The sequence below is a fragment of the Amblyomma mixtum genome, chromosome 9, assembly GCF_055824585.1.
Source record: "Amblyomma mixtum isolate Tamu chromosome 9, ASM5582458v1, whole genome shotgun sequence".
NCBI lineage: Eukaryota > Metazoa > Arthropoda > Arachnida > Ixodida > Ixodidae > Amblyomma > Amblyomma mixtum.
Window position 1 is genome coordinate 103,982,852 of NC_143020.1, and position 15,503 is coordinate 103,998,354.

At 44.2% G+C, this 15,503-nt stretch overlaps 1 protein-coding gene across 15 annotated transcripts in view; it reads right to left on the minus strand.

Moving 5' to 3' along the window:
- LOC149330467 (uncharacterized) overlaps positions 1 to 15,503 on the minus strand; it is a 58,208-nt gene that overhangs the window by 2,592 nt on the left and 40,113 nt on the right. For 3 of the 15 annotated variants that reach the window (XM_089561037.1, XM_089561025.1, XM_089561024.1), the window contains 11 exons: positions 12,116 to 12,167; positions 11,125 to 11,172; positions 10,651 to 10,701; positions 8,886 to 8,918; positions 8,169 to 8,201; positions 8,058 to 8,093; positions 5,584 to 5,610; positions 3,907 to 3,951; positions 2,852 to 2,896; positions 1,631 to 1,651; positions 61 to 105 (listed from right to left, as the gene is read on the minus strand). In XM_089561037.1, the coding sequence (XP_089417163.1) occupies positions 61 to 105; positions 1,631 to 1,651; positions 2,852 to 2,896; positions 3,907 to 3,951; positions 5,584 to 5,610; positions 8,058 to 8,093; positions 8,169 to 8,201; positions 8,886 to 8,918; positions 10,651 to 10,701; positions 11,125 to 11,172; positions 12,116 to 12,125 (394 nt within the window). In that variant the 5' untranslated portion in view covers positions 12,126 to 12,167. The remainder of the gene's footprint in view (positions 1 to 60; positions 106 to 1,630; positions 1,652 to 2,851; positions 2,897 to 3,906; positions 3,952 to 5,583; positions 5,611 to 8,057; positions 8,094 to 8,168; positions 8,202 to 8,885; positions 8,919 to 10,650; positions 10,702 to 11,124; positions 11,173 to 12,115; positions 12,168 to 15,503) is intronic. The other 12 variants (XM_089561026.1, XM_089561028.1, XM_089561038.1 and 9 more) reach the window with 9 other exon arrangements.

Genomic DNA, 15,503 nt, shown 5'->3' on the forward strand with positions numbered 1-15,503 from the left:
ATTATCTGATTCTCTGTGGCATCGTTTCATGCACTATAATGCCCGCTAAGAAAGGCTTGCCTGTCGTTTTCTCCTTTCGCTTCTTCTTTGGCGACTTCTTCGTCTCTGCACAAGACATCGCCACCGTGTGGCCGTGAGACGTTTCAGCAAACAGAAAAGTGTTTTTCGAACAAGCGTAAAGCGGGAACATATATTTTAAGTGGAAAACTAGCGGAAAGGACGCCTTCACAAGTAGGAGAAGTACACAGGACAACGCTAGAACCAAACAAACTAATGACGTCCTGCGGCGGAAGATCGTTTTTGATGCAGTAGGAATAAAACCGGACTTCGCAGGAGAGGTAGGCGATGGTGCTGACGCAGAAGACAGTCTGTTTGTTTGGTTCCAGCGTTGTCCTGTGTACTTCTCCTACTTGTGAAGGCTACCTTTCCGCTGGTTTTCCACTTACCATGCACCGACTGGCCTAACAAGCTGCGCTTCTTCAGAACATATCTGTATCTGTACATTTTGTCGGCAAAACGAGTACACGCAAAAGAAGTGCGTGTATTCAGGCATGTCGGGAAGCTAGGAAGCGGGCACTGCGAGATGCAGCAGTTTGGCCGCGTATGAAACTTGCGAATGTAGTCCGGCAGATGATTGAGAGGCCGCGGTACTAAACGATGCCACAAAAGGTAGAGCGAAGAATTAAAGCTATACGCGAAGCAAGGGGGCGCTTCTTGAGAGCTTGGGTATTAATGCCGTTTTACTGCAATAAACACCGTGTGCGCTTAACGTGAGAATGTCACAATTAGTGCCAGACACTTACTACCAGAAAGAAGAGAGAGAACTTGATCATTCCTTGATGCATCCATGAAATTGTACATAAATTGTGTTCGAATGTGTAGTAAAATCCATGCAGTGCCGCAATTTGTTTGCTGTTTTTTTTCCTCTGTGTCAATATAATACGGTTTTCCTCAAGTACGGTGTAATAATTGTTTGCAGTCCAATGTATTTAATATTGTTTACTTTTGTTCTTTCAACTTTGTACCATCTTTTGTCTGCTAAATATTGTAACCCCTCCCCTCACACAATGTTTCAAGTGTGGAACCTGTGAGGTATTTGTATAAATAAATAAATAAGTTCAATGTCGTCGAATTTATGAATAGCGTCGTGATTGTAACAAATTAAAGTGCCCGTGCTCATGGCAGAACCAGTGTTGGGATCGGTAGCCCATTTATTCATTGCGGTATTGTGTAACTGAATTACATCATCACGGGTGCGTTTGAGAATGCTAAAAGTGTGGAGCGGGATCCCATAGTCACGTGATAAAATAGTAAATCTCGCGGTTTTATTTTATGATCATTGAAATAAATGAGAATGGCCTAAGACTGACTTTGCCGAAAAAAATTTCAAAGGGCTTTTTTGCACGTTGTAAAACCTTAGTATCGAAAATTCTACGGTAATGTTCAAAATGAAAATGTTACAGCATTTGTACTTTTTAATTAGAAAAATGCGGTGCCTCTAAAAAATATGCGCGCCTGGCGCGAACTACTTTTTGTAGCAAAAACTAATCCAATATTCGCAGAGAACGTGGCCGCCTTTCTTTAACGCTTGGCAGGACTTGGCGGAAACAGTCCGCGTATGCGCACTCACCTGAAGCCTGAGATTCAGTTCCTGACAAAAATAAGAAAAAGAAGTGTGATCGGTATTCACTCTGTGCATTTATTGATAAATAAAAATCATCAACAAAAAGAGACGCCTTTAAAGGGATAATGTGCATTCGATCTAAACAAAACTCTGCATGAAAAATTCAGGGGGCACTTTGACGATCTAAAGTGTCCACGCAACTTTGACCGCACGGCCGTAGGCACACACGAGGCGGCTATGGGGCGACTTGGATTGGCTAGTCATGACTACTTAGTCATGGCCCGTGACTAACTAGTCATGACTGGTTAATGACTGACTAATCATGACTAGTTAGCCATGAATAATTAGTTGATGACGAACCAGACATTTGTCATGACTGACAAGTCATGACTGGTTAATGACTAATTAGTCACAACTAACCAGCCATGACTAGTAATGACTAACTAGTGGACTGGTCAATGACTAACTAATCAGGACTAACCAGTCATCACTACTCATGACTGATTAATAACTAGTCATGACTAATTAATGACAAACTAGTGATGGCGGTGATACTTAATTTTCGCCGCCCAGTACGGACCCCACGAGACTCGGCACCGCATCCAGGCAACAGCCAAGATGCATGACACATAAATTAGTGTGGGCAGGAAAAATAAATAAAAATAAAATTGCCCAGCACAAAGAATATAGATTAGTCTAATTAGAGTACACTACCCACACCACTAAATTATCGCGGGTTGCCCAGCACACAGTACAAGTTCTCTATTTGGCCACTCTGACAAGACTTTTTATGCTCCTCCGCGTCTGCTGTTTAATAAAGAAAACAATGCGCCAATGGCCAGTTATAAAGCACAAGCGAAGTTACATCTCATTTCGATCAATTCTGGCATTGCCTGCGAATGTAGGGAGATGTATATGTGCCATGCATGCGGTAAGCCGCACGTCGAGCTATGTAGATCTCCCAGGATAAATTTTTCTCTTAATGTATCATTAATCTGAAAATGCGACGAAAGAGGCGATGGTTCACGCCTGTGCTGTTGAAGGGTTTTTGGCATAGTTTGGCATAGGTCGACAGTCTATAAGTATATGAACAGAAAAAAACTTTGGAAGACAGCTTGACAGTGTTAGAATTGAAACGGAGATTTAAAAAGTAAAAGATATGAAAGATAGCGGAAAACCATTCTTTTTAGCAATGAACGGCAGTGACCCGTGCCCGGAGAGACTCACCTGTAGTTTCCGCCTCGGCTTTCTTCTTTTTCGGGCTCTTCGTTTCTGGAGGAGATAAATGGATTGATTGAAGATCCCCACTGGGTTGCTTACAAACGTGAAAATAAACTACAGCATGATTGCGAGGGCCGAAATCCTTCACAGCATCATATCACTCATTGAAAGAAAATATTGGGACGACACTTTGGCAACTAAAGTGTTGAGAGGCGAAAGCCGAGGACACTCTGCCGCGACGACTTCCGGTGGATGTGACGTCACATCGTTCCGGGGGTTATATTGATACCCAGATTATACATCGTTCGGGAATCTTGAGTTAATTACGCATAATTACACATTTTTTCCATCTAATCTGACACAAATTCGTTTTTTCGACCATTCTGCGGCAATTTTCACTACGCCGTGACGACTTCCGGTGGAGGTGACGTCACACCATTCCCGTGGTTATATCGACGTCCGCGCTATTTCGACGCAATTTTGACATTTTTCACTGTCATTAATTAACTAATTACTCTAACCATCAAACGGGGCTTCTAGGTTTATTTTTTCCTCCTCTATCTGAAGCAGCCATTTGTTTTCTCCTATCGTTTCTAGTTCCCGAGTTAACACGAGTTAAACGCTGCCTAAGGTGTGACACCCTCTGCTAACGGACAACAGTATGAGCCATTACAGGCTTTCGCCTTAAACATGTAGCTTTAAAACACCACGTAGAAAAGGCAAGGTCAGGACGGACTTCTATAGCGTCCGTACTGTCCTCGCCGTTTTGTTTTGAAGCTACATACTTTGTTTTTATATTATGCATGGCCAACTGACCACCCTGTCCACATTGTAAGCCTAATATTTAACCAAAAAACTTCGTAGTGGCCTTAAAAAAGCGCCACTACAATGTATTTTGTTTTACAGGGATGGCACACATCACAACCTCAGAGCTCACACGGCGAAGAAAGCGAAAACTGCTGAAAGCATTCAATATGAGAAAGAAAAAAAATTCCCGGTCAGTGGTGCCATGTCATAAGAGGAAGAAGAAGAAGAAGTGATGCGCGTCGCGAAATATCTACCTGAAGTATCCGTCATTGGTTCCTTCTTTGCCGAGGCCTTTGATTCTGCGAATAACACCATGAAGTGGATGTCGCAAATTAAAGAGTAGCCCGCAATATGCACAGCATCCATCTAAACGTCAGAACACACGACCAACTATAAAGGCGGCAATATCTTCGAAGAGGAAAACCTGAAATTTACTCTTTCTTCAGGCGCTTTGTTCGGAATCGAAAGGAACATATTATAAAGCGCTGTATGAAGTCCACGATTATCATTGACAGCTAACGCTGACAAAACTTGGTGACAGTGATTTTTTCGACAAAAGCATTTGTTGGGCGAGTTGGTGTTTTCGATGATCCATAACTACAGCGCAAACGACAGGACAGAGATGAAGAAGGGACACCACACAGCGCTGACTCGCAACTAAAGTTTTATTGGATGCCAGCAGGTATAAATACCTCCCTGGCGGCCAGAAAAGAATACAGACCACACTTACATGCGTGACTGACATACTAGTATACCAGTCACGTGCCACCAAGCAAATCACATACGCGAGAATACAATATAATCAGTGAGCATGCACTTGTCAATATTCGCAATCAAGGTATCGTCTTGATTTTTTTATTTTTTACCGCGCAAGGGCATCTGTGGCCTGAGCGCCATGGCACAAGGTGCCTTGGTCAACTCAAGGTGGGGTCAGAGACCCATTTCCCAAGCATTTCACCCTAAAGAAGCCGAGCACCAGGCCAGGGGTAAGCTAAGGAAGAAAGCCAAGTGTTTCTAAAAGAGAAGGAGCCCAGGCGGTTTCATTGTGGATCACACTGTGCATCTGGTTATGCATCGACACCATTCCACCTCTTCTGAAGGCGAGAGGGAAATCCTCCTCATTTATGCCAGAGTGATGACTTCAAAGCAGGCCACAAGAACCCCACTACATGTTTAGAAGCAAACTCTTTGTGCTGTAAACTTTTGACAAAGGCTGTACCTGCTCAGGGGAAGGCTTGATTCTACCCGCCTGAAAATAGCTTCAGCACAGGATAGCTGCAGCACATGGGATCGAACACCGTACCTGTCGCATATCAGACCGATGCTCGTTCGAATAGGCCACCGCAGCATAGCCACAACCCTTAACTCTGAGCGCGACGGATGCCCAAAGGCGGACAGAGCGATAAGAACAGAAAAATTATACAGGGACCGGCACAGGACAGTTAGATTATTTTGGTACAGTGCTATTTCGTCAAGTGCGCCTCGCAGCATGACATCTCAAACCCAAAAGACTATCACCCTGGTCCATGGCCCGGCCTACACGCTTAAAAATAAAATTTCCTCCCGCTAATAGCGTGCTAATGTATTCATGGAGCGATAAAAATACTCGTATTTACCCCGTCTGAGTACCTTCTCTTAGTGTGCTTAACTCCCAGTGCTCTGCCACCATCGCAACCTTGTACCCATTATATCCCCGGTGGGTACCCGGCGGCACTGGGGATCCAACCCTGCACCTCCCGCATACGAGGCGGATGCTCTGACCACTAGGCCACCGCTGCGGTGCACTGTTGACACGCTCTAAACCGAAAAGGGTAAAAAGGCAGTAAGCTCTTCTAATGTACACCCTTTTATAAAAGGGTGTGAGCAAAAGGACAGCTTACTCCTTCTTCACTCCCATACAGGCGTACTCGTGTTCGGAGTGCAGCACTTACTCGAACTCTTCTTTGAGCCCCGTGACCCTGCGAAAGTAAAACGAAAACGTTGTGGAGAGGCGAAAGCCGAGGAGCCGTGACGACTTCCGGTGGATGTGACGTCACACCGCTCCCGTGGCTATATCGATGCCCAGATTATACATCTTTCGGGGATCTTAATTGTTACTTACGCATAATTACACATTTTTCCATCTAATCTGACACAAATCCGACGTTTTTCCGACCGTTCTGTGACAATTTTCACTATGCCGTGACGACTTCCAGTGGATGTGACGTCACACCGTTCCCGTGCCCATATCGACGTCCGCGCTATTTCGACGCAATTTTGACATTTTTGCCTATATTTAATTAACTAATCACTCTACAGACATCAAAATTGGCTTCTAGGTTAATTTTTTCCACCTCTATCTGAAAAAAACCATTGTTTTTATGCTATCTTTTTTAGTTCCCGAGTTAAACGTGTGTGACACGTTTTGTTAACGGACTGACGACAGTATGAGCCATTAAAGGCTTTCGCCTTAATATATTTGGTGGTGATAAAGTGCCTAGAGAAAATTTCAACAAAGCTGTCGCCAGTAGAACTTTATCGACGAAGACACTTCATTGATTGGTTATCAGTGGTAGCATACCTTCAGGTTTAAGTATATGTGTACGTCTTGTTTTCAAATCCTTTTTCAGCATTGGTTACAGCAATACTAACTGAACGTTTGATTAGCATACTAGCTGCATTTCGTTTTTTTTCAGCTTCGTGTTTTCATTTGGCTTATATCTACATTTAGGGTATCCTCCGCTTATAGCAAAATCAGGTCACTTTTCAGTCTTTGCCTTTCCATTGCGTGTTTGTGCATTTTAAGCAGAATTAAAAATACAAAAAATGATGCGTTAGCTTAGCGCCGGTAATGCGCTTCCATTGATGTAGGGTTGAGGATAATAGGGAGAGCGAAGAAAGTCTTAAAGCCTTTTAAAGTAAAGTCAAAGTATGCCCGCGCCTCCCTCCATGCGCCAGAGATTTAGTCTTCAAAAATACCCGCCCATGGAAAAAGAACAAAAAAAACGAGGGAAGAAGTACGAGGCAGACGAAAATCGGGCGCGGAATGGACTTCCGAGACCCTCTCATTCGAAAACGAAACGAGATAACTACAAGTGCAGTAGAAGCCTTGGAAACTTTTCTCATCCTCTGTTGCTGCCCGTGTGATGACGTCATACGTGACGTCACGCGCATGCGCAGTGCATTTCCGGCTACGACATACGTCGTCAGTTTTTTTATTAATTATTTTTATTAATGTCTTAAAATTTTTAGTTTTAATTAATTACTTTCGTGTTACTGCATACTATGCAGTGCCGATATCATCAGTTTATTAATTATTTTATTGATTATCTGATTAATTTAAATTAGTTAATTATATTTGAGGCCATACTACATCATGCTGATGACGTCATCAGTTCGACTGACAGCTAAGGTTGGACGCAGAACAGAATTCCGAGACCCTCTCATTCGAAAACGAAACGAGATTACTACAAGTGCAGTAACAGCCTTGGAGACTTATTAGTATAGAGACTTAAGCACATTAAAAAGATCGAAAGAAAAAAATTATGGGGGGCACTTTGCTCTCACTAAAGTGCAATGAGTCGAAAGCCATTTCCGCCTCTGTTGCTGCCCCTGTTACTGTGGTGATGACGTCGTAGGTTACGGCGCGCATGCACAGTACATTTCCGGTTATGACATACTACGCCATTTGATGACGTATCAGTTTTTGTTAATTATTTTATTATATATCTCATTTTTAAATCAGATTTTAATTAATATAGTGTTACAACATACTACGCAGTGTCGAAGACGTCATCAGTTTTTATCAATAGGTTTTTAACAATTTTAATTGGTTTGGTTTATGGGGTTTAACGTCCCAAAGCGACTAAGGCTATGAGAGACGCCGTAGTGAAGGGCTCCGGAAATTTCGGCCACCTGGGGTTCTTTAACGTGCACTGACATCGCACAGTACACGGGCCTCTAGAATTTCTCCTCCAAAGAAATTCTTGCCGCCGCGGCCGGGATCGAACCCGCGTCTTTCGGGTCAGCAGCCGAGCACCATAACCGCTGAGCCACCGCGGCGGCAACTATTTTAATTATTCTCGTGTTACGGCATAGTACGCCATGTTAATGACTTAATTAATTGGCAGCTAAGGTGTGAAAATTAATTTCGTGCTACAACACACTACGCCATGTTGATGACGTCATCAGTTTGATTGACAGCTAGGGAGGGACAACTTCTGCGGACGCACACGCCGGCGAGTTATGCGCCGATAAAGGCCGCCTTAAAAACTAGCTGCCAGGCTGCTTTGTAGATTTGAAGGATGTCATAGAGCGTAATGGTGGGCGTACACCGCGGCAACATAGCACCAATGCGATTTGTTGTGAGAGATTGATATTGACCAATTACGTCACTACGTCATTACGTCATAGAAGGAGTACTTACTAGTGCTGCCTTCGCTCTTCTTAGAAATCCTTGATTCTGAAACGGAAGTGGAAGAACAACAGGGTATAAGTAGAAGGAAGTAGCAGCATATCATGCTGCGCTTCTCCCTACCTTCTTTCTCCGATCTCTCGGTCAGCTCCTTGCCTGAAATGTACATTCACAGCTGATAAGGCATCTACTGATATCATGGGTTCCATTACGCGACATCAAAAGTTCGGTTTCATCACTTTCAAACTATGCATGCGCGCGCTGCAGCTAAAAGGATAAAAGCATAACAGTGCCCTAGACAAAAATATAGATATAGTTCACACCAATACCCGCGGCACATCTTATTCCAGCAGATGAACTGATAAATGTTGTACAGCGGTTAAGAACAAGTACTTTCACGCATTTACAGGGGGGGGGGGGGGGCACTGAACTCTGAACAGGTCATGGGCAGCGAAACATCTTGACAGATGAGGAAACAGTATTAAATGTATGATTCAGTGCTTATAGCTTTTTTTTCACGTTACCTCATCTAGTCATGAACATTTCACATGGCATAAGTAAGCGATGATTAGTGAAAGACTACATGGATGCTGGATCATAGAAGTCACGTCATACAAATACTTCATAACCTTGTTTCAATCGCAGGTGTGCTCGCATGTTGTAAGATGCACATGGGGGTTTAATGTCGACTGAGGCTATGAGGAACGCCGTAGTGGAGGTCTCCGGAATAATTTCGACCACCTGGGGTTCTCTAACGTGCACTGACATCGCACAGCACACGGGCCTCTAGAATTTCGCCACTAATAGACGTTATGGAAAGAAAAGGAGGCCCGGAAATACCTTCCTTCTCCGATCTTTCGGTAAGCTCCCTGCCTGAAATGAGCAACAAAAAGAAATGGGCTTAAGAAGGCGTGCATTATTAATTCGCATACAGCGTAACGAGAGAGGCCTATTCACCTCTAGTAATGGAATGTAGAAAACGGAAGGGCAATCAACGCAGCGCGGGCACATTATCACATCTCAGGCTTGTTTTTCGGGTGTTTGGTGCAATTCATTACAAAGCAAGTACCTGCATTCGTATTAGGGGCGCTCTTGAATAGTGAAGCGTTACGCTCTCTGCAGTTTAGTTCGACTTGAGAGGTGGGCTATATCTGGAGAGGCTAATCTGTCAATGACCCGAAGGTTTGCGACTAATATAAAATGTTCATTTCTCATCCACAGCTCGAAGGACAGCAAAAGTGTAATTCTCCCGTGCGGCGATGAATAAGCGGCTACGGGCTGCCCCCAGTACATTTTATGACACGCAGTACTAAGTCTGTACCGCTGAATAGCATTTGCTTGTCTGCTAATGAGTTTTACATAGCCAGCCTAGTCAGAAAGAGCAGACTCTCTTCCGACCAGGGAAAGAAAAAAATAGCTGGGATTCAACGTGTCTTAACCCAGTTATACGAGCGAAAGCTCTTTTAAGCATGGTATTCACTGTCAAATGCCAACGTCAATGTCAACGGACAAGGTCGAAAGTCAAGGTCAGGTACTCAATGGTCATAGTCCCATGATCACTTCGTCATATAGGTCACACTACCATAGCTTGAGCCATACCACCACGCAATTAAGTTCAGTTGGACCTTGTGAGGCATTGAAGGTCATTTTCGATGTGGTGCCCACTGCCTCAAATCAAATTCCAAGGTCAAAGTCAAGCTCAGGTACCCGATGGTCATAGTCATATGATCACGTGGTCATAATACCATAGCTTGGGCCATACCACCAAGCAGTTAAGTTCGGTTTGACCTTGTGAAGCATTGAAGGTCATTTTCGATGTGGTGCCCACTGCCTCAAATCAAATTCCAAGGTCAAAGTCAAGCTCAGGTACCCGATGGTCATAGTCATATGATCACGTGGTCATAATACCATAGCTTGGGCCATACCACCAAGCAGTTAAGTTCGGTTTGACCTTGTGAAGCATTGAAGGTCATTTTCGATGTGGTGCCCACTGCCTCAAATCAAATTCCAAGGTCAAAGTCAAGCTCAGGTACCCGATGGTCATAGTCATATGATCACGTGGTCATAATACCATAGCTTGGGCCATACCACCAAGCAGTTAAGTTCGGTTTGACCTTGTGAAGCATTGAAGGTCATTTTCGATGTGGTGCCCACTGCCTCAAATCAAATTCCAAGGTCAAAGTCAAGCTCAGGTACCCGATGGTCATAGTCATATGATCACGTGGTCATAATACCATAGCTTGGCCTATACCACCAAGCAGTTAAGTTCGGTTTGACCTTGTGAAGCATTGAAGGTCATTCTCATCCACATCGAAATCGGAACTTGTACCTTGTAGCTTGTAGCCAAGGAAAAATGTCCGTAATTACAAGCCTATCCCTGTTTAAAGTGGAGCCGAACACCGCAGTGTTCGCTCGGCTACAAAGGCCGCAAGATTTTTAACACATCGGCTACGTTGTGGTTTTGCACTGTTGGATATTTTTCCTTTTAATGCCACATGCCAGTCAACGGGGACATCGTGACGAATTATACTGCTGGTGACTTAAGTGTGCGCTCGTGCCGTTGATGCTGCGAAGGTCGCTGCAGAAAAGAAGCAAAGAAACTCACCCGATATTTCTGCCTCTGACTCCCTGCGTCCTGCAGCTGGCTTCTCATCTGCTAGAAGAAGAAAAAGAAGAAGCAGAAAAATTTAGTGCACGCGGATATTATAATTCGTGCAATCCGCATCATGACTGTCTACCCCGAGCAAGTTCTAGTAACCATTAATGATGAACAACACTTTTACTCGGAAAGGACAAATTGTTCAGTCATCCAGAAGCAATATCAGTTTATCTGAAAATAAAAGTACAAACACAAAATACATCACAAAGCGAACTTGCAGTAAGCAAATTACCATTAACATAGCCGATTCAGTTTTTGTTCTACAAGTACGTGTTACCGCTGTCCAGATGCCGTTAGTCAGAGTTGTGTCTCGTAGCTGCCGTCAGTTTTCAATTCTTTCTTTCTCTCTCCCTTATTATGTTATGTACATAGCGCGTCAGTTATTTGAGGCATGTATGAAACACGAGAGAAATTTCTTACACGTCGCTGCAGTTTCCTGTTTCGAGGTCTTGTTCTCTTCCTTCGGTTCTGTTTTTCAAGGAAAAAAAACGGATTAAGAGTGGAAATCTATTAGTCGCAAAATGTACAAGTCAGTGAAAATAATCAATCAATGCATTTTGATTACGATGAATTTTTTTATGGGTCAAGTTCATCTGCGGCCAAAGCGCTCCATGGAACAAGGTTTTTTCGTTTGCTGAAGGCGGGGTCAAAGAGCCATTTCCCAAGGATTTCACCCTAAGTAAGCCGAGCATCAGACCAGGGGTAAGCTTGTACCCACTGTACCACCGGTGGGTACCCGGCGGCACTGGGGATCGAACCTCACACCTTCCGCATGCGAGGCGGATGCTCAGACCGCTAGGCCACCGCTGCAATTAAACAATGCATTTTATGCAGTCCAGCCTGAGAGAAAGAAGGTATACAGTATTGCTGCTTTGAATGAAGTTTGCCACGTGTCCACAAAAGCGTAGTCTTGCATAGTGCAGACCATGCATTACCACAGTCTCCAGTATGCAATGCCAGAAATGTAATCGTTATTTATGACTGCCTGTTATTGTTTAAAGTGCCATTAACGTTCAGTGTAAAAGCGTATTTTCACTTTTGCATTGAAGCATGGCTTCTGTGGCCAGGTAGGACTGAGCTACCTTGGTGGGTTGGGTAGAATAGCATAAATGCATAACTCACATTCGATATCCAAAGAACTCTATTAGAAAATTTGTGCTGTGCATTAGGCGACAGTAGACACAGTAAAGCGCAATTTAGATTAGCCTAATACATGGATTAAAGACAGAGCAAAGCTGCGCCACAAAGCTTTACTTTATCTTTGTTGTGCAATAAGCTGCAGGAAATGCACTGTAAGGCGAAAAAAAATAGGGCGAAGCGCTATTTACTTCAGCCAAATGCACACAATAAATTAAAATTACACTAATAAATAAGCAGGAGCGGGAAAACTTTAGATCGGACTGATGCTCACCTTCAGCCATTTCTCGTGACTTGTAGGTGAGGCTGAGCCGACCAGAACGCAGCTGGAAGGAACGTTTTGAAATTGAATATAATTATTAAAGCGCATATCAAGAAGCGTCTAATTAACGAATTCATGCACCTCGAAACTGTGCTGCAAGTTTCGAGGACCTCGAAGTCTGAGGGCTTCGTTTGAGCTACGACCACCCAAGGAGCATAACCTGCAACGATGTCTCGAAGCAGGAGCGTATTCGCATTTTACCTTCGTCAAAATGCATCAGCTGCAACTGATTATCGAACCTGCGACGTCGACATTGCTGATACGCAGAACTATCCAACACGAAATTTAAAACCAACAAGGATAAAGGTTAAGAGATAGGAAAGATGGTGGTGGTGGCGTTTCCGTGCAGGCGAGGTTAGCCTTACTCTCTGCATGTCGGCAACTTCCCGCCTATGCCACTTAAAGGGCAACTGCACCACCTCGTGAGAATTTCGCGATATTCAAGAATTCAAGTCTATGTGTACTGTAGGTAAAGCATGCCGAGTTTTTTACACTAGCATTTAAAATAGTGACGTGGTCAACGATTGAATTGTGCGCTTCTTCTCAATGCACGGAGGAGTGCGGGGAAGTTCAGGGTAACGTCACGGAAGGTATGGTTTAAAATTTTTTAAGCCCATCGATTTTTAAAACCTATGCAGTTTCTCTTTAATAGAACGCAAAAGTTTCTCTTAACGCTACATCCTAAGGCCAGTGTGCTCTGAAAACATGGCGTACTTTTGTTATCACGGTGTGCCGCTCAATTCGCGTGCCTTCACAGTACACGAAACGAGAGACGTCGTTCAATGGCACAATGTTTAACCCACGCTTAAGGAGGGAAGCGAACTTAATTTAGCGATATCCTCGCTAAGGTCACAAACAGTTAGGGTAGCGTAGTAAAGACAAGGAAAGCGTTGCAGGGTCTGACAGATACTCAATGTGGGGTTGAAGTCAAGAATATTACCAGCATACCGTGAGCGCCACTGGCACAGTGCCGGGTTAACAGTCAATGAATGGTTAAGAGGTTCGCCTCGCAGTGGACGTGGTTAAAGCTGAAGGCACAGCGCACGAAAGACAGGACTAAGGTAGGGACAAACACAGCGCTTCCTTGGACCAAAAGTTACACCAAGCCTTACCGGGATCTTCAGTGGTACGTGTGTTCCGATACGTTGATGACTTTCTGGTGATTTTCCGATTAAGAAGTGGCCACAGCGTTGCAAAGCAAGCCAGTGATATACTCACTTTATTCAGGTCTAATCTAAGACCATTTCAACTAACGATGGAAGTTCCGGATCATGACGGCATTCGCTTTCTAGACTTAGATAATGATGTGCGACGAAGGGGTATGCTGGCGCTACGCACCCCGAGCACAAAAAGGGATGTTATCATACTCATCCAAAAAAAGCAGCTCTGTGTTTGTCCCTACTTAGCCCTGTCTTTCGTGCGCTGTGCCTTCAGTTTTAACAATGTACCGACTAGCCCAAACAAATACCTTAGTGCAATACACGTGGTTAAAGGTTGATGATAATAATTAGGCATCCGTTGGTTACCTTATTCAAGGCAGAGTTCCGACACACTTGTGAAAAGCCAAGTTATATGCTCTCTGTATCACCTATATTTATACCATAGAAGTTACTCGCTCTGACTGTCAGCACGAAAAGCAGATTACCAAATCTAGAAGAAAGATGTTTAGCTTTACTTTTTCAAGGTGTGTGTCAACGATGTTTAACTATCACTTTTAAACGGCGTAAGAGAAGGCAAGCCGAAAACCTACTGGCAACGTTCCCTGCGTGTCTCTAAAGTGACGCGGCTGATGAAGAGTCAAGAGCGCTTTACGTTTAAGCCTTAGAGCCACGTTGGAAATAGTACGGTGAGAGCCGCGCAACCTGTGCGGCAATGTTTTCTAGCTACAGCATGAAGTGAGCAGACTTACCTTACAAAGATAACAGTGTGCGCTCCCCAAGATGCGAGCTATACGCTTGGCAGAACCGCTGCCGCCTAGGCTACCACAACAGATAACGAGCAAATGTGCCGCCTCGAGACGGAAGTCTCGCGAGAGCTACTTATTCGTCCTCTTCTTCCCACCGCTCGCATGGACGTGAATAATAAGGCGAAAGCCTTTAAAGGCTCATACTGTCGTTCGTTAACAAAGCGTGTCACACGCGTTTAACTCGGGAACTAAAAAAAGATAGAAGAAAACCAATGTCTTCAGCAGATAGGGAAGGAAAAAATGAACCAAGAAGCCAAGTTTTATGAGTTTAGGTTAATTAGTTAGTTATAGGCAAAAATGTCGAAATTTCGTCGGAATAGCACGGATGCCGATATAGCCACGGGAACGGTCTGACGTCACATCCAACGGAAGTCGTCACGGCATAGTGAAAATTGGCACACAATTGCCGGGAAAACGTCGGATTTGTGTCAAATTAGATGAAGAAATGTGTAATTAACACTTAAGATCCCCGAAAGATGTACAGTTTGGGTATCGATATAGCTACGGGAACGGTGGGACGTCACACCCACCGGAAGTCGCCACGGCATATTGTCATCTGCTTTCGCCTCTCGACACTTTAGTTGCCAAAGTATCCTCGCAATGTTTGATTTGGCTGTATTTATTTATTCATAGCGAGAATGCTGCCGCTGCCATTCCCTTATTTCGGGCTATCATCATCGGCTTGATCTTCCTGTTCGTACGTGGAGACAAGTCTCCATAAGGTACGTGAGAGTGGTACGCCCGTAACGTTTCTTGCCGGTCAGGTTAAGGCCCTTAGGGGGAATCCGTATGAACCCCTCAAATACGTTTAGAACCTTGAGGTCCTAAACGTATTTGAGGTGGTCCGTACAAATTCTCCGCAATTTGTGTGGCCACGAAATGCCACCCTAAATCATATATGGATGTCCACAGGACAAACCCGGGGAGGACCTGTACCTCTTGTGTGGGAGGCAGCGTTTCTCAGCTCTGTCCCCGAGAGACAACTCCGGGTAGTGAGACGAGTCATAAAGGTCGCCGAGCGCCAAGAGCTCGTGGGGGCCTTACGGGGTCTCCCCCCCCCCTCCTTTTGTCTAATTAAGAGACTCTCTGGGCTGACGAAATAAAGTTTCACCACCACCAGGACCGCAAGATTTCTTACAGCCCTGGCTAAGACACTTGCCCAGGAATCGAGAAGGACCAAATATTATAAAAGAGACATCATATCCAGTCCAGTTCAGCCTAGTTGCATTCACTGCTGGACGAAAGCTTCTTCCAGTAACTTCTGTTCAGTGGTCAGCGTAATCCTGCGAACTTCCACAGCTCGTCACTTAATCAAACTGTGCAGTCCTCAAGGACTTTATTTTATTGGTATCCAGTTTATGCCATTAAAGTATT